Below are 14,531 nucleotides of genomic sequence, written 5' to 3' on the forward strand. Positions count from 1 at the left end.
ATCGGGGATGGTGGACAAAGAATTTCTCTAAGGAACAAAATCTAGCTCTAGAGCTGATCCTTATTCCGTGGCTCATCTTATGAACAAGCCACTAACATATTTTCTAGCCCATAAAAGTGGAAGTTCAATCTCCATGGTATGAAAGTTCAATCTCAATGATATGGCCCCTTTCCTTTGGATTCATCCTTCATTAGTTCTCTTTATAGTGAAAGCAGGTATCTTGTCATAGGGTTAATATGATTTTAATCTGATGTGGCTTTGATTTGTCATCTCTAAAATCTTCTCTGATAGCTTAGCCCGCTAAGCAGACGGCGATCCATATTCAATAAAATCAAGGGTCAATCAATTATCCAAATAATTCGAATGATTGATAACAACTCCATCGGTCTTAATGCATCTGAAAAAGAATATCATGGTTGTCCAACAGATAAAAAAAAGTTTGATCACGATGCACAGAAAAAGAATATCTTAATCATCTCAATTAACAAATATGAAAAAAATTCAATTAGTCATCCATAAATTGTAAAATCTCAATCATGAAAATTCGAATCCTCTTCTCTATATGAGATGCTAAACGTGAAGAAAAATCCGAGCATACTCTCATACTTCTACATCTTTTTTATCTTTTTTTATTCTCTTTTGGACTGGCATCTCTTCGACCGTTTCCTATGATTGTAAAATATTTTCACCATCGTGCTACACTCCAATTCAACCAAGCTTGAAACGCTCCGAATCTCTTAATTCATCTACATGCACGGAATTGCAAACAGCCACTGCACAATCTCGTGCCAAGGAAGGTGGATCCTTCCTCCGCAAGAAAGATACAGCACCTGTCCAAAACACACCGCAGATATCCGTGCTTAATTATCGAAAAGGCAGGACGGCGCGCACCGGAAGGGGGGGGCACCGCCTCGCCTATTTCTTATCCTACACAGCCCACGTGGCTCGCCAAAACCGGTCCCCACCCGCCTTACTTCTTTCCAGCTTATTCTCGTTCCTTTTCCGCTCCCTTTCCTTCCATGAAACGTCCATAGAATATAAAGAAAAAAATTACAAAAAAAAAGAAAAAAAGAAAAAAAAGGAAAATAAAGGAAGACCCTAGACAAAACTAAAATCCAAGTACGACCCCACCGTTCTTTCCCCTTTCCTTCCAGTACCTAAACAGGGATCTCGCCCTCCCTCTCCCTTTCGCCCTGGCAGAATTAAGATCGAGAGTTTCTCTTTAAAGGAAGGCATCAATCTACCCACCTACTCTTCCAGCCCAGCCGGCAGGCAGAGCTGCCGAGTTCTTTTCTTTGCCTCTCATCCTATTTTCTTCAAGTACTTTTCTTCTTTCCAATCATCAGTCTCTTTTCCGGTGGTGAGGGCCATTGGAGGTTCAGAATGGTAAAGGACAGGGAGAAAGCGGGGGAGCGGAACGTGCTCGTCGGCGTGGTCTGGAACTGCGCCGACATCAAGCTCCTCCTCACCTCCCTTTTCTTCCTCGGCTCTCTCGCCACCATCATCCAGTTCCTCCCTTCCAATCTCGGCCTTTCCTCCGCCGATCTCCGCTCCTGCCTGTATTCTAAGTTCTCCTCCTCCTTTTCCTCCGCCGCCTCCTCTTCTTCCTCCCAAGCTCCACCCCTAAATCTCTCCTCCTCTGTGCCTACTCCTCAAGCTCTAAAACACGAGGAGGTAACTCCGGATTCCGTCGTGAAGAGGGCCTTCAACCCTGTGGGTTCCGCTGCGTACCTCTTCGTCCAGATGGGCGCCTACCGCGGCGGTAGCAACACCTTCGCGGTCGTCGGACTCGCGTCGAAGCCGCTCCATGTCTTCGCCAAGCCCCGATTCACCTGCGAGTGGGCCCCCCACGACAATCCCGGCGCTTCCGTCACCGCCCCGGCTTACAAGATCCTCCCGGACTGGGGCTACGGCCGCGTGTACACCGTCGTCGTGGTGAATTGTACCTTCCCCGCCGACGTCGGCGCCGACGGCTCCGGCGGCCGCCTGATCGTCAACGCCACCACCGGAGGCGGCGCCGATCGCGCACTCGACGTGGAGGAGAGATTTGTCGCCCTGGAAGAGGCCCCCGGGAGCGTGAACGCGTCCATATTCTCGGCACCGCCCAAGTATGATTACCTCTACTGCGGCTCGTCGCTTTACGGGAATCTGAGTCCCCAGAGGATGAGGGAGTGGATGGCCTACCATGTCAAGCTCTTCGGCGACAAGTCCCACTTCGTTATCCACGACGCCGGCGGCGTCCACCCGGGGGTGATGGAGGTTCTCCGGCCGTGGATGGAGAAGGGGCTCGTAACGCTGCAGGACATCAGGGAGCAGGAAAGGTTTGATGGCTACTACCACAACCAATTCCTGGTGGTGAATGATTGCTTGCACAGATACAGGTTCATGGCCAAGTGGATGTTCTTCTTCGATGTGGATGAGTTCATCTACGTCCAGCCGAAGACCACCCTGCAGTCGGTCCTCGCCTTGTTCTCCAGCTACACGCAGTTCACTATTGAGCAGATGCCAATGTCCAACAAGCTCTGTCTCTCGAGCGATGCCGGGAAGACCCCAAGGTGAGTTCCAGTTGCCCTAGCTCAATCAACTTTACCGTTTCTTGGCGTTGCTTTAAAATGCGTGTTTCTTGCTATGTACTAAATGTCTTTTTTTTTTTTTCCTTCCTTCCTTCTTTCTTATAAGAGCAGTAGTTCTATCCAAGATTGTGATTAGAATTAATATTTCGTATGAATGGTTTTTCAAGATTTATGGTTTTATTTCTCTGCTAACTGTTTTAGTCAATTAGTTGTTTTCTTGATTCAGTGTGAAATGTACGATGAGTCTGTTTCTGGTGGTGGTGCTTCTTACTTTATCTTAATTAAGAATAGAAATAGTCAAAACCTATTGAGGATTGTGATGTTATTTTATCTTCTTATTACCTGTAATTAATGTTTTGCCATTCAACCTTGTGTTTGGAATGGATGTTTGTTCAAACAATTTATTAATCTGTCCGATTCTCCTATATCTTTTTTTTCTGAAATAGCTGTCTAGTGCTGTAGCCTAAACTATGTCTCAAGTGTCTGTTTCTGGTGGAAGTTCTTAGGATAACATTGGTTAAATTAAGAACATATACATACACACACACAAATTTGTAGATATACTGTATTAATTACACACTGCATGCAACTTATTTAGTTCATTATTATGGGAAATAGGCTAAAGATCTTGCGCTCTTTGTTTCTCTGGAATGTATATTGCCATCTATGACTCATTCAATATGGTTGGTGGGATGGGTTAGAATAATAGACCACATAATGCCGCGTGAAATGGTGGCCAACAGTTGTTGCCAGCCTTGTTCATTTGATCTGTTCCTTTGTAGCATGTGACTGAATGCCCTTATTCTCGCTCTAGGAACTGATTCATATTGCCTCCAATGTGTTAGGATGTGGGGCTTTGAGAAGCTGGTGTACAGGGACGTGAAGAGAGGAGTGAGAAGGGATCGAAAGTATGCGATCCAGCCTCGCAACGTCTTCGCGACTGGCGTGCACATGTCCCAGAACATAGCTGGGAGGAGCCTCCACAAGACGGAAGGCAGGATTAAGTACTTCCACTACCATGGCACGATTGCCGACAGAAGATATCCCTGCAAGGTGTTTGTTAATGATACCACACTAACCTTCGAGGGCACGCCTTATGTCTTCGATCCAACCCTCCGACAACTCGCCGGCTTGGTCAAGAGATTCGAGCTCAAGACCATTGGATCCCGGCTTCAGCGCACGCGGCAATAATACCTACGTTCTTTGATTCTTTTCTCCTTGTCTCATTATTATATACACGTGAAGTTTTTGTTTAGTTTTATATGTTTTTTTTTTTTTGTTATATTGTTAATGCTGAGCGCTTCTTATATATAGATGGAGTATAGGCATATCAAATTGAATAGATTCCCTTCTATGTTGGGCTAATTAACTTTCTCTAAATACTCTGGTTTTTGAGAAAATGACGAGAGCTTTCTGCCGTTCCTTGTGATGATGGGCAGTGGGGATGTCGGTAGAAGGGGACCGCAAGCCTAGAATCATAGTTTGCACCATAGAGAATGATCAAGGGACAAAATATAATGTATAAGATTTTTTTTTTTTTGACAACCATCCATCATTTGATATATGGTACCGAGTGCTGCATGCGGAAAGACCGTGCATCACGGGGAGTGCTGCAGTTGGTGACCGCATGATAAAAAATATATGCGACATTTGTCCATGTGGATTGCTGCAGTTGCGGCGTCGGTTGTGGGACGTGCTCTTTTGTAATTTCCTCTCCCATTTAACCGTTAGGACATAGCGAGGTAGAAAATCCAACAAAACGGTCGGCTGGAAACAGATTTCATTAGGTACTGTTCTTAATGGCGACAGCGTTGTGATACCTAAGGATTTGTAGGTTTTGAAATTGGGTGACCAATTGTCCACGAAATCTTCACGCAGCTGCTAGCTCTTCTCATCGATGTCTACCAGAGGTTTATTTGGACGTGAGTTCGCCTCCAAAGCTCTGCGTCGTCTGCCACGTGTTTTGACTTGATTCACTAAGGCCACATCCGGACCTGGGCTCATGGGCTTGACACCACTAGTGTTTTTCAGGGTGAGAGCGAAATCTGAACCGCAACAAGAGTGAGACAGTGGGAATTAGATCTTAATGAATAGACTTTGAGAAGGTTCGAAAGTTGATAAATATCATATTTCTTTTTTTTTTTGTAAAAAAGTACAATTTTATTAAAGCAGCACAACAGCAACTAGCTTTTATACAACAACTGCCTGTGAAATATGCACATAAAATACAAGTCACGTTGAGAAGAGAGAGATACAACAACAGATATTGGTATGGGATACAAAAAAGATTGATGCAAAAAAAAATAAAAAAATCATATACAATTGAAACTGCATAATCTGATAATCCGTATAAGCAAGAACCAAAATAGCAATAATTCAAAATGAACCTTGTAACCAGCAGGCAGTTAAATAGGTTTAAGTAGGTGGAAGAAGTATCCGAAAGTAAACTGATGAAGCCAAAACCAATTGAATTAACTGAGGACTGTAAAAGAAAAAAAGGTTGTGTAGACAGTATCAACTGTAAAAGTGTACTTGTGTAAAATATGTTAGTCTGTACAGTAGAAAAAAAACAAGCTTTGTAGACGAAAATTCATCCAAAGAAGAATGAGGCCTGTATACAATATGACGAAGTAAAGATCTAGTGCCCCAAACTTATATATAAATAAGTTCATAGTGTGCAAAAATAACTGGGCATTAGCTCATCCTATGATAAGAATTTCTATAAGCATCAGCATTTAATATTTGTAAGACAATAATATCTAGATAAGCAAGATTATCAAAATAAAAATCCATAGTCAAATACAGTCGGGCAAAGTAATCAGCCAATTGATTAGCTTTCCTGTATGTATGTGAAACAGTAAATGAGGAGCAGCTCCTTCGCCATTGTTGTAAATCAAGCCTAATGGGATTAGCATCATGTTTGTCATTATTTGAAGAGGAAATTCAAGAGACAGCAACTTGAGAATCACCTTCCAGCCAAATTTGTGAGACATTAAAATGTAAGATTGCTGCTTAACACCCAGCTAGGCAGCCAAAAACTCAGTCCAAGGCACAGAAGGAGAATGAAAAGATTGGCCTCCAACAAGAAGTAACTCATCCTAATTATTTTGTATAACAAAAGCTATCATTGCTTTATCTTTGATCACCGATGCATCAAAATTAATTTTAAGAGTGCCGAGAAGAGGGGGTAACCAAGCAACCATAGGAGGATGTGAGGTAAAATGAGAAGAGTTAGGTCTGCCCCAGTGCTGTCATGGTACGGCAATGTGTGATGAAATTTGTAGAGAAGAAAGGTGATAATGCGCCTGGACTCCTACCTAATGCATATATAACCTAAGAGATGAAAAATACTTATCGTAAAATGCTCTGCGGAGTAGAAGATAATTAAGAAAAAAATTCTAGCACATCTTGCCTGCCAAATCGATCATGCTACAGATGCCATTAAATATTTCAACTTATTCTCTACCATAGGATCAGAGAGATATTCTATGAGTCCTGAGAAAGAAGAGGGGATTTGCATTTGATAGCAATTGCATGCCAAGAGCTGCCAGCAAGCATTAGAAAAAAAACAAGAAACTATAACATGATTACGGTCCTCTATTTGTGAGGTGCATAAATCACAGATGTGCGGAGATTCCAAAATAATATGTTTAGATATAAACTTAGCCTTACAAGGAAGCCCATCCCACCCAAGTCTCCACCAAAAGATCTTCACTCTAGGTGGGACATTCAGCCTCCAAATCCATTTATACCGGCATTCATGGAATGAAATGGCATACAAATTAAGTGTTATTCATATTCTTTGAAGTGTTATTCATGGAATGAAATGGCATACGAAGGATGCCGAATCCTTATTCATGCCCTCCTCGCCTCCACTCTACACCTCTCTCCCCTCTATTTGTTGAGAAAGTATACCGATGGTGATTTATTGAAATAAACAATTAAAATCTTTCTAGTTCTAAGAAGTACCTAAAATTTCAGTAAAAGAGTGAGAGAGAAATGGTATGACAAGAACATAATACAACACTGGCTACCGTAGATGGTGATCAGGAGAAAATATTATCCTGAAATCTTCTTTTCTCATTAAATATGACATCAAATAAGAAACAGTCATGACAAATTCCTTGAGAAATAAACAATAAGTTAAGAGGATGCTGCTGACAAATCAATTATCTTTTGAACATTTAATTTTCGATAATTTAACTATCTTTTGAAAATCAATTTTTAGCAATTTAATTATCAATCCTTCTCATGACCAAGCTATAATGATTGCTCTCTCTTGACCGATAATAAAACTTGCGATCCCTCCATCTCATAATACCATATGATGCAGTCCTTATAATGTGATTTATCTTTGAAAAATACCAAAGATACTCCTATATGTGGTCTCCCCTATTATACGTTCTTGATTCCACAGTTCACTTACAATTTCTATTGCAGCCAAAACACACATTTGTTCTTTCTTGAAATCGAAAATCACATACAATAAGATTTCTTTCTCCTATCCTCCCTTAGGGCATGGCACACACTAAACTTCTTCTCATTTAGGTTATCTTCTTCATAATTTAATTATCTCCTTCTCTCTTAAACTTCCTGTTATGTTATCTACTCTGTGCCTAAAACCTTTTATTTTATTTGTTTATTTTCTTCATGCCCTAAACATTTTCTTCGATTATTTATGTCCTTCATGCCGTAAATCTTTTTAGCTGTTTGGTTGTATTCTCCTTTCTTTTTTCTTAAAAAAATATATAGTACATCTTTTTTTTCCTCTTCATTCTTGTAGGAGAAATCCCTAGAAAGAATCCATTCTTGATTTATAGACAATCTCATCTAGCATTCTAACATTCATGACTTCAAAAGATATTAAGAATTCTATTTTCATGGATGTGTACTCTTATGGTCATGAAACCCATATTATTTCGATTTCATAAAGCATAAATCTTAATCACATGTACATTGAAATAATGGAGAGAATGAAGCATCAATCCCCTACAATGATAGATGTAAAATTTCATATTTCTAATAATTCGAGAATACTTGTTACACTGACCAATAAGGATATTAGGTAGGGGTGAGCATGGTTCGGTTAACCGAACCATTGCTCAAATTTTTAACCCAAACTGAACTTATCGATTTTTTCAAATCATAAACTGTAACTGATCCATTTGATATAGTTAATCGATCATTGATTAACCGTATTAAACGGATCGATTAATCGGTTAAACGATTTTTTTCATCTATATATAAAAATGTTAAATAATTTCACAACATAATAAAATCTTCATGACAATATCCACCATAACAATATCATAATCTTCGTGATAAAATACATCCATGATAAAATAAAAGACTACAATTGGGGGGCTTTGAAAAGTTAGTAAGAAATGATAAAGAGTGAAATACAGTCATCCTCTCCGATGTCTTTTTTTTAGAAGAATGCTCTGACTTTGATGCCACTACATCATCTATGATCTACAAGAATGGAGTTCAGCAGAAGATTAGAAAACTAAATAGAAGGCTGGGAGTGGATGAAGTCTACCTTTGTAATGTTAGGGAGAAATCATCCGCTCCACAACAATGTCAATCATGAACTTCTCAATTATCAATGTCAATGATGGCATGATCTTTGGTGATGGAAGATAACTCTGGTAAAAAAAAAAAATTAGCTATTATATAAATAAATAAAATAAATTAATGAGATTAACTTAACGAAAAAAATAATTAAAGGTTCACCTGATTCCATCTCTTCAATTTCTTCCAACCTTTCTTCCACACAAATAGGCTCACGAAAAGCTCTAAACCAATCTTGTCCACATATAAGTACCTTAACCATTCTTGGAGTTAAAGAGCTACGAAATAAATCAAGAACTCGGCCTCCGGCACTAAAAGCAGAGTCAGATGCAGCAATGGAGATAGGAATAGCCAACACATCTCGTGCCATCGAAGAAAGGATCTTATACTTAAATGAGTTCCCTTTCCACCAACTTAATATGTCAAATTTGTTATCATCAAAAGATTCACATTCCTCACAAATACCTATCCAATTCAATTTTGTTTTCGATAGACCCAGACCCTGCTTTCTTCTTCTTCTACAATTTGTTTAAGAAATTAGCACCATCTGCTATACTATCAACTTCCATATCACTTGCAATACTAACTTGTTTAGTTCCTCGTGCATTTAAAGGATGGATAGAACTATAATAACTGAACAAGGCATCCAAAGTATCCTTTACCTTCTTATGCAAGAACGTAGCATCTTCACCCTCAAATGTGGAATCAATAACCCAAGATACATAATCTAACTTAAGTGTTGGGTCAAGAATTGCAGCAATGAAAATCATGACATTAATATTCTTCACAGTTCCCCAATATTTGTCATTTTTTTTTCATTCTTTTAGCCATCAAAAATGCATTCAGATCAACACTTTGACACCTTTCAGCAATTATCATTCCATGACCATAAATTTCTTGCATGTAAACATTGCCAGTTATATAAAGCGAACCAGATAATTTTAAAGTGGTTTCATAAAAGATTTTTAGAAAAGGAATTAGATTTTGGGCATACTCCCAATCACTACTAGTAGGCAAAATCTTTTTGTTTGTAAGCTCAGACACATATTTGCTATCAAAACTCTCTAGCAAATCAAGAGCTTTTGAAACTTTGTAGCAGCCTCTAGCATCATATAAGTTGAGTTCCATTGAGTTTCAACATCTAAACAAACAAGACTTTTACTCTCAATTTTTTCTTTTTCAACACAAGATTTAAATCTTTGCAACCTCGAAGGAGAGGATCTAACATATTTAACTGCATTGCAAATTCGCAAAATAGAATCACCCAACTCCTCCAATCCATCTCTAACAGTTAGACTTAAGACATGTGCAGCACATCTCACATGCAAATGTTCAGCATTCAATACACTACCCTTCCAAATATTAAGTCTTTTTTTAAATAATCAAGACGAATATCATTTGAACTAGCATCGTCTACGGTCACACTAAGAAACTTGCCAATGCCCCAATCAAGCAAATATCTCTCGATAGCCCTACCAATAACTTCACCACCATGACTAGAAATAGGACACAAATTAATAATTCTTTTATGCAAAGTCCAGTCATTATCAATGAAATGAGTAGTGAGACACATGTAACTAAGGTTTTGGCAAGATGTCCATATATCAGTAGTGAGGCAAACACTTGAACATATATTTGCAAAATATTTCTTCAATTCTATTTTTTTTTCCATAAACATTTCATAGCAATCTCTAGCCACTGTAAATCGAGAAGCAAGTTTAAACTTTGGTTGCAAAACACTACAAAAGTAACGAAATCCTTCATGTTCCACAATCTTAAAAGCCAATTCATCAGCAATAATCATCCTAGAGAGTGCTCTCCTACATTCTTCTTGACTAAAAGTGTGAGACACAAGTGAATGTTTTGTTCCCCCCTCTTTTGAAGTATTATCAGGTATGAACTCTAAAGTCTTTTGATTCTTCACCTCATTATATGGATATTTTTTACATCTACCCAAGTGATTGATCAAACAACTTGTACCACTTGCAGCAGGGTAAGCAAGATCCTTTCCATAATAATTGCATGAAGCTCATTGATCACTTTTGTTTTCTCAGTCAATCTTGATGAAATGGTCCCAAGCCCAAGATCTCTTTTTATCATTTTTCTTCGAAATAGGTGGCTTTGTTGAAGCAGATGGCGTTGAGCTCGGAACATCAACACTCCCACTCTCTGCCATAGTATTGGTATTATCTCCCGTACTTGACATCTACAAATAGAATTTAATTAGGAAGCAAGATTAATTTACAAAATTTTCAGATTTTAATACGCAAAAAAATTAATTAATATAGTATTTTTTAAGAGTATATTTGGTTATACTTTTTGATTTTTGATTTTTAAAAAATATTTTTTATTTTTTTATTTTTATTATTGAGTAAAAATAAAAAAAAGTAAAAAATATGTTTGGTAATTACGTTACTATAAAGCAAAAAGCAACATTTGGAGATGGCAGGTGAAGAGCTCGATGAGAAAGAAGAGTTCGAGAAGGGAGGGAGAAGTGGACGGAGAGGTAAAGAGCTCGACGAGGGAGAAAGGTTCGGGCTCTTTACTTTTTGGTTTGATATTTTAGATGTAGAGAAGCAAAAAAAGTAGAAAAGTAAGTTTTGAAAAACAAAAAATTTTTGCTTTACATATAAAGTAATTATTTTAATTATTTTAATTTTTATTTTTTATTTTTCATAGTGTTACCAAATATTACTTTTTAATTTTTATTTTTAAAAATAAAAAAAATAATAATAAAATATTTTTTAATGGCTAACCAAACGCACCCAACTTGCTGCAATAACAATATCAAAGCTATGCATCCCTATGTTGGGCATCCAATGAATTTTGATAAAGCATTCATCAAAATAAATAAATAAATAAAAATAGTACTTTAATAAAGCAAGCAGAATCAAATGAATTTTTTTTCTTTAGCATTGCATAAAATTATCAAAAAAAAAAAAAAAAACAACCAACACATACGGTTGAAGAATATAAAAATGACAAATTTAACATAAAAATTTTCAACAATTTCTGATATGGTTGAAGAATATAAAAATAAAAAATCTAAAGTATACTCATATGGTTGAAGAATATAAAAATGAAAAATTTAAATATATTTTACTGAACTTGAAGGATCAGCTCGGATTGATGGAGATGAAGAGCGTCCGCCAGAATTTTGGTGTTGAGGGACGGAGAAGAAGAGCATCTAAAAAACAAAACATGGGTTTGTCAAATTTCAATAAAATAAAGAAGAGAACAATCTTCTTGGCAGATATTATTTTGAAAAATAATATAATTAAGAAAAAATATCAAACAATAAAAATTAAAAAATAATTAAAGTGATAGTGGAGAAGAAGAAGAGCGGCGGTGGCAAGGAATGAACAAAAGCTCAGCTGTAAGGGATGGAGAAGTTCGGCGATGAGAGACGGAGAAGAAGAAGAAGAGCGATGGCGGTGGGAGAAGAACAAAGAATGAAGAACAAAAAGTTAGATTTAAGAATGAAAAAGAACGAAGAAGCACGACTAAGAATTTTTTAGATTTTTAAATTAAAAAAATATAAAAAAATAAAGATGTGAAGCTATAATTCGAATTTTGAATCGGTCAGTTATCCTTGACAAAAACAACCTGCACAACTACATGTTATGCATAAATCATATTTTTTTCATATATTATATATATATATATATAATGATCGGTTCGATTTATTTTCTTAAAGGAAAAACTGAATCCGAACCGAAATGATAATTTTTTTAAATAATCCAAACCGAAACTGATGGTTCGGCTAACTGTATTTTTTGAATTAATTTTTTTGTTTCGGATCGGTTAATCAATTTTCCAGATTTTTTTGCTCACTCCTGATATTAGGAATATACATGAAATATACGTCCTGAGATAATTAAGATGGTTAACAATCATTCTGCTCCTCAACCAATGGATTCCAGCTATCTTTCAAGTGTTAAATATTGCACATATGTTAAATATTATACCATAGTTAAAATATTCTACTTCAACGATCTAAAAAAAATCCTCGAAAATGTTCAAGATGGGATTTTGAAGCCTCTTAACAAGTTTAATAAGTGGTGTAATATATGGTCTGAGATATAGGGTTTGTTTGAGATTGTAAATACAAAATGTCAAAATCCTGATACAAACTTCCTCTTACGGAGTTTCGACCATCCATGTCTTGAGAATAGTATGCAAATGTCCCCAGTTTGCATTCATAAAATCCACTCCAGGAGCATAGAAGACCCTAAACCCAACCCAAAATCAAAGTTTTCTCATTGTAGAAAATCAAAAAACCATTAAGAACCCAAAAAAACCATAAAATTTTCACTTGGCCAGAAAGATGATGGAGTCAAGATGGGCCGGAGAGACAATGAACACCCATGCATATTGGAGACAATGCCCACGCATGCCGGAGAGCAGATGAGATAGTGGACACTGGGGGAGTCATGGCAAGCTAGAAATGAATGCTTTGAGGCCCACGAAATTGGGTATTTCGGATAGATGGGAGAGTGGAAAAGTTGAGAGCGATGGAAAAGAAAGGTTAGGAACACCAGAGAGAGGATGAGACAACGAAGAGGAGAGGTGGGGAAGTCATCGCAAGCCGCTAATTAGCAAATTGAGGCAGGCAAGGATCCCTTTTTCAATGGACGAGGGAGTGAGGAAGTGGAAAAGATGGAGAATCAATGGGGAAGAAGGTATCGCATTCATGGAGGGCAATTAGGGCCTATAGGGATCAGCAGTTGAAGTGTTAGTTACATATGGACCGGATGTTTTTAAACTGTTTCCCGATAATTAAAGATTAAGGCCTGGTTCACTAATGGCCAGCCATTGAATTCCCCTTTAATTTTTTGGTCAAACTAGCATAATGCTTGGATATAATTATTATCTATTTTTTGAATTATTTTTGAAGTAGAATATAGCAAGGTAACATCACGTAGGTCCGTCGGACCATCATTATACTATTATGATATTACAATAACTATTATTTGAAATCGTGAAGTAAATTACATATGTACAAACTAGAGCATAGATTATACTGAATTTCAAAATTTTTGATGTGCCTAATTTGAGTTAAAATTAAATATAAATTTATTATATGTAATACTAAATATTTTTTTAATAAATTAAAAATAATCTTCTGCAACCTACAGTGATTTTTTTATACTGTCAGCATGATCTCTTTTATCCCATTGATTTAATGAATACATAACTTTCACCATACAAATAACAATGTGGAATGGTAGAAAAATTTAAATTCCACCATTAATATTAGCATCCATATATGGTTAAAAATATTATTTTATAGCCTGCACTTAATTAATGCATTGCTTTTATTAATATATTGATTTGTCTCAATACATGACTTTTACTTATAATAATATGGAATGGGAGAAGAATTTAAACTCCATTATTAATATTAGTATCTACATGGTGAATGGGGAGCTTAGGCATGGATTTGGGCATCCATTTGGATAAAAAAGAACAGGATCGATGTGGGAAGTAGGCATCGATTTAATTCTTTAAATAAATTTTCTATTAATTGGATTGTCTAACAGTTACTCAAACAATCCTTTATAATACAGGAGCCGGTGCATCGGAAGTACCACCTCGGTGACCTCAAGTCTAGAGCTCCTGGAATGTTTGACTGACAGCCGGACGGGCCAATTGCGAAGACTACACCTTTTCGGTTTCTTCAACGACCTGGGAGAACCCAGACCAAGGATAAGCACTTAATTATAAATAAAAAAAGGTCAGGCAGCTTATCGAAAAAGTCTTTATCATATAGGCTTCTCAAATTAATTTATAGGTAATATAAATAAGAATATTTGAATTTGTAGGGATAGGTTATTAATTTCATACGGCATTGTAAAAGAATTCCTCCTCCATTGGAGGGAGAAAAGAAATGTGGCATATTGGTCAAGCAAGTTGCAACTTCAGCTTTGATAACCTGAATCCAATGAGTCGAGCCACTTTTCTCTCGACCCAACTAGGCTCAATTCAAATTGACCGATGTTTCTTCTAATTAGCACTAATTCCTTGGGCACATTGTCTTATCCTGACATAACTTGACCCAGTGCGACCCAACCCAGTAATACTTGGTTTGAAATTACCGAGTCAGGATGGGTCAGGCCCGTTCGGCCAGGTGGTTCGGGCAAATCAGAGTTAATGAGTTTCGAAATTCTGTTGCATATCAATTAGCCCTTGGCATGACCCAATTTGATCCAGTTTGACCTAACAAAAGTTGGATTCCCATTGAAGCCATTTACCTCGTGGTGCTCAATTCTTTCTACTCCGTTCGGATGCTTAGGATGTGGCGCGGCAAGTTCAAGCCTAGACAAGTTTTTGGGAACAACAAACTGCTTCCATTAGCAGCACTAGCGAACAAGGGCAATGTACACT

At 37.4% G+C, this 14,531-nt stretch overlaps 1 protein-coding gene across 1 annotated transcript; it reads left to right on the forward strand.

The window, feature by feature from the left end:
• The first annotated feature begins 1,165 nt into the window (after positions 1-1,165).
• Positions 1,166-3,938, forward strand: LOC105050478 (galactan beta-1,4-galactosyltransferase GALS3). The gene is made up of 2 exons (XM_010930520.4): positions 1,166-2,555; positions 3,419-3,938. The coding sequence occupies exons 1-2, from the start codon at positions 1,384-1,386 to the stop codon at positions 3,762-3,764; spliced, it is 1,518 nt and encodes a 505-aa protein (XP_010928822.1). The 5' UTR covers positions 1,166-1,383; the 3' UTR covers positions 3,765-3,938.
• Positions 3,939-14,531: the final 10,593 nt, after the last annotated feature.

The sequence above is a fragment of the Elaeis guineensis genome, chromosome 2, assembly GCF_000442705.2.
Source record: "Elaeis guineensis isolate ETL-2024a chromosome 2, EG11, whole genome shotgun sequence".
NCBI classification, from domain to species: Eukaryota; Viridiplantae; Streptophyta; class Magnoliopsida; order Arecales; family Arecaceae; genus Elaeis; species Elaeis guineensis.

Bases quoted from the DNA above. Each gene is read 5' to 3' on its own strand.
- LOC105050478 (XM_010930520.4), top strand. From the start codon at position 1,384: ATGGTAAAGGACAGGGAGAAAGCGGGGGAGCGGAACGTGCTCGTCGGC. The intron at 2,556-3,418 runs GTGAGTTCCAGT...CCAATGTGTTAG, and splicing joins GATGCCGGGAAGACCCCAAG to GATGTGGGGCTTTGAGAAGC.